Here is a 5,000-nt window from a genome sequence, read left to right as displayed (position 1 = left end):
TTTATGAAGTGATTTGTGAGCACCAGCCATCTATTTTCCGTAAAGTAAAAGCTGTGGTGCCAGCAGACTCGGAAGGTATTCCAGACTCCCCAGCATCACTTCCCAGCTCTGATGCGTTGCCAGTCCAGATAACCTGTGTATAATCCCTCCAGCGTGTTCTGGGTTGACCTCAGGGTTTCCTGCCAGTCAGACATGCCCGGGAAATCCTAAAATCGAAAGCTTTGGCTCCCGGCTCGGCTCCCTCCGGTCCTGATTACTGCTGACAAAACCCCGAGATACTTGAACTCCTTCTCTCGGGGCTTAGGGCTGCACAGCCTACGTGCAGACTGCACAGAGGATTACTGTTTAGTTTATGAGTCCTGCAGGGCTCTGACACGAGGTGCAAGAATGCTGTTTGTATAAATCAGTGTGTGTCTAAATGAAGGCACAAGGAAACAAACTTCAGTTACAAATCACAGCTCGCAAGTTGCATATTTTGTGTAACTGGTACCCTGATGACCCCGAATATTCCTCTTGAGTTTACTATCACTGTTGCCATGGGAACATTATGAACTGATGTAATTACGTCATTGAAAAGCAGTTTTTAAAAAAATCTTTTTCATCAAACCGCAAGTTTTGCAAGTTCCCGCATATTCATCGCACAAAACTGCATAAATATCCCGCATATTCCATCTCATTTTTTAAGAAAACGTGCCGCATAATTCTTATTCTTTATTTATAAAGGACAACACACATTAATCAACATTTCAGTAAATGTGCCAGCGTTAACCAGCCGGCTAATTTTCAGCTGTAGTCCTTTTTTTGGCCAGATGATTTTTTTAGACCATAATCAAGGATTTTTGCCCGCAACAATCAGACAAAAAAACTCTGCATTTTTTCTGGAAGGACTGATTTAAAGCTGCAGTAGGTAAGATTGTGAAGAGCCAGGACTTTGCCAACAAATTTGAACATTGACAACTTCTCAGTCCCTCCCCCCTTTCTGCTGCAGCCCAAACAGTCTCCTAAGCCCCTCCCACACTCAGACAGACAACATGTTCAATAATTAAAACACTAACGCAACGTTAATTTTACTCACCAACTGTAAAACGATGCTAACTAGCAGGCTAGGCGTTAGCCATTTCAGCATTACCGCAGACCGACCACTGTGCTAACGTTAACTACTCCTCCTCCCCAACGTAGCTTTGTGGACTTCTGACTACTAATAACCAAGTGAAAGATAAATCATTCATGGTAATTATGTTACCTGTTGAGAGGAAATGGGGCTACATCTGCATCGTTCTTCAGATCTTTAGCCACCTCTGAAAAGCCTCTCCAATATTCACGGAGTTTTGGAAAACCTTTCTGCAGCTCGTGTATGGGGAGGGAGAACGCTGTATATTAGGGTGGGGGAAAAATCGATACAGCCAGTAGTCGCGATATTTTGTGCAATACTGTATCGATACACAGACGTCAAGTATCGATCTTTTATGATATATGTGTTGGTCAGTCTGTCTGCTTGATAATCCCCATTTTACAGCAATAAAATTGAAGTGAGATGAACAAACAGAGAAATGTATCTTTTAGATAAACGGATAAAAGAACAAAATTGTTCTTTGGGGACATAATTTGAAATTGGGAAAAAATTTGAAGTTGGAAAAAGGTAATACATTGCAATATATCGCGAAATATTGCAAATATGTTTAAAATCGCAATAATATCGTGATCGTGGACGTAAGGTATCGCATAATATAGTATCGTGACATAGGTATCGTGATGATATTGTATCGGACATAAGTATGCGGATGATATTGTATTGACATAAGTATCTGATGATATGTATCGTGACATAAGTAACGTGATGATATCGTATCGTGACATAAGTATCGTGATGATATCGTATCGTGACATAAGTATCGTGATGATATCGTATCGTGACTAAGTATCGTGATGATATCGTATCGCGACATAAGTATCGTGATGATATCGTATCGTGACATAGGTATCGTGATGATATCGTATCGTGACATAAGTATCGTGATGATATCGTATCGTGACATAGGTATCGTGATGATATCGTATCGTGACATAGGTATCGTGATGATATCGTATCGTGACATAGGTATCGTGATGATATCGTATCGTGACATAGGTATCGTGATGATATCGTATCGTGACATAGGTATCGTGATGATATCGTATCGTGACATAGGTATCGTGATGATATCGTATCGTGACATAGGTATCGTGATGATATCGTATCGTGACATAGGTATCGTGATGATATCGTATCGTGAGGCCTCTGGTGATTCCCACCCCTACTATATATGCGTGTGTGCCTGAGCAGTGATTGACAGGCAGATAGACCCGCCCCCTGTGGCCCTGATTGCATAAAATCGACCGGGAGCACTACAGGCTGTAGGAGGAGCCATAATTCATGTAGTTCTACTGGAACATAGGGTCAGTTTCAGCAAATATGACAGAAAGGTAGTTTTATAAGACTTACCTACTGCACCTTTTTTAAAGCACCTGTGCTGTGCTGTGCTGTGCCGAGTTAAGTCTGCGTCTGTGCGTTTGTCTCCAGATGGCTGAAGTTCGAGGAGGACGTGGAGGACGGCGGCGAGCGTTGGAGTAAACCGTACGTGGCCACGCTGTCTCTTCACAGTCTGTTCGAGCTGCGGTCCTGCATCCTGAACGGCACCGTGCTGCTCGACATGAGGGCCAACACCATCGAGGAGATCGCAGGTCAGCACGCTCGCCAGCGCCGCGGCGATTCTGTCCCGATTCGATTTTAACCGCTGGTTTCCGCGCGAAAAGCTGTAAACTGTGTGTCCAGCCTGGGGCCCTGGAGCAGGTGTGTTTAGGCCGTGTCCAAATCCACTTTTGCTAGTTTGACTGGAGGAAAAAAGGGTCTGTGTGCCGGGCGCCTGGTCCTAAAGGGTTGTCCTTAGTGTCTTCATTAATCAGAGGTGTGTTTTGGGCGTAACATGCAATCAACCAATCAGAGATCATCTCCCATTCCCTTTAAAAGCCAGGCGCGTTTGGACCTTGGAGCATTGCTGTTATGATGGAGGATTTGCACCCTAATATTTTTATTTGTAATTGTGTGTGTGTGTGTGTGTGTGTGTGTGTTAGTGTGTCCCTGTGTGTGTAACAAGCATAGTGTGCGCGAGCCTAGTAGCATTGTACTAATGCTCTGTTAAAATAACAATGAAATGCTGCGTCATTGACTTTAGACCAGGTTTTTGTTGGTCAATGGTGTGATCACTTCCGCTGCCTCAAGATAGAAATACTCCCAGAATGCACCTGAACACACCTCCCTGTAAGACCAGCAGCCCCGCAGAATGCACCTGAACACACCTCCCTGTAAGACCAGCACGCCCCAGAATGCACCTGAACACACCTCCCTGTAAGACCAGCACGCCCAGAATGCACCTGAACACACCTCCCTGTAAGACCAGCACGCCCACAATGCACCTGAACACACCTCCCTGTAAGACCAGCACGCCCAGAATGCAACCTGAACACACCTCCCTTTAAGACCAGCCTGTAAACAAACGCCCCAGAATGCACCTGAACACACCTCCCTGTAAGACCAGCACGCCCAGAATGCACCTGAACACACCTCCCTGTAAGACCAGCACGCCCGAATGCACCTGAACACACCTCCCTGTAAGACCAGCACACCCAGAATGCACCTGAACACACCTCCCTGTAAGACCAGCACGCCCCAGAATGCACCTGAACACATAAAACAAAAAAAAAAAAAAAACAAAAAAAAAAAAAAAACACACCTCCCTGTAAGACCAGCACGCCCAGAATGCACCTGAACACACCTCCCTGTAAGACCAGCACGCCCAGAATGCACCTGAACACACCTCCCTGTAAGACCAGCGCACCAGAATGCACCTGAACACACCTCCCTGTAAGACCAGCACGCCCCAGAATGCACTTGAACACACCTCCCTGTAAGACCAGCACGCCCAGAATGCACCTGAACACACCTCCCTGTAAGACCAGCACGCCCAGAATGCACCTGAACACACCTCCCTGTAAGACCAGCACGCCCAGAATGCACCTGAACACACCTCCCTGTAAGACCAGCACGCCCATGGGCGCAAAGATGGGTGCAGGTGCATTTGCTATTTAAACGACCTGGGCGTTGGATGGGAAATTGACACCTGGGTCGGTCTTAAACTAGCAAAGACTTGCGTCAGGCTTTGCGCTGCGCTGGGCGCGAGACAGGGCCCGCTGTGTGTAACTTGTACGGTCATACCGGCGCCGTGTTTTCCGCTAACCACCTGCCGTCCCTCGCCCCGAGCAGACATGGTGATCGACAGCATGCTGGCGTCGGGGCAGCTGGAGGAGGGCGTCCGAGAGAAGGTGAAGGAGGCCATGCTGAGGCGCCATCACCATCAGAGCGAGAAGAAGCTGAGCAACCGGATCCCGCTGGTGCGATCCTTCGCCGACATCGGCAAGAAGCACTCCGACTCCTATTTACTGGACCGCAACGGTGAGACCACGCTGTTCTCTTCTCATTCTGACATCCAACAGCTCTCTGTTAAAGGTCCCATGACATGGTGCTCTTTGGATGCTTTTATATAGACCTTAGTGGTCCCCTAATACTGTATCTGAAGTCTCTTTTATATAGACCTTACTGGTCCCCTAATACTGTATCTGAAGTCTCTTTTATATAGACCTTAGTGGTCCCCTAATACTGTATCTGAAGTCTCTTTTATATAGACCTTAGTGGTCCCCTAATACTGTATCTGAAGTCTCTTTTATATAGGCCTTAGTGGTCCCCTAATACTGTATCTGAAGTCTCTTTTATATAGGCCTTAGTGGTCCCCTAATACTGTATCTGAAGTCTCTTTTATATAGGCCTTAGTGGTCCCCTAATACTGTATCTGAAGTCTCTTTTATATAGACCTTAGTGGTCCCCTAATACTGTATCTGAAGTCTCTTTTATATAGACCTTTAGTGGTCCCCTAATACTGTATCTGAACTCATATTAATGTTAAAAA

At 46.1% G+C, this 5,000-nt stretch overlaps 1 protein-coding gene across 1 annotated transcript in view; it reads left to right on the top strand.

The window, feature by feature from the left end:
• The window catches only part of LOC120562472 (sodium bicarbonate cotransporter 3-like), a 52,683-nt gene that overhangs the window by 4,152 nt on the left and 43,531 nt on the right, over window positions 1–5,000 (top strand). The window contains exons 3-4 of the mRNA XM_039806184.1: window positions 2,561–2,721; window positions 4,301–4,489. Coding sequence (XP_039662118.1) covers window positions 2,561–2,721; window positions 4,301–4,489 — 350 coding nt within the window. The remainder of the gene's footprint in view (window positions 1–2,560; window positions 2,722–4,300; window positions 4,490–5,000) is intronic.

Source organism: Perca fluviatilis, chromosome 7, assembly GCF_010015445.1.
Source record: "Perca fluviatilis chromosome 7, GENO_Pfluv_1.0, whole genome shotgun sequence".
Taxonomy (NCBI): Eukaryota; Metazoa; Chordata; class Actinopteri; order Perciformes; family Percidae; genus Perca; species Perca fluviatilis.
Note: the sequence above shows the minus strand (reverse complement) of the source record. Positions and strands in the feature narration are given on the sequence as shown.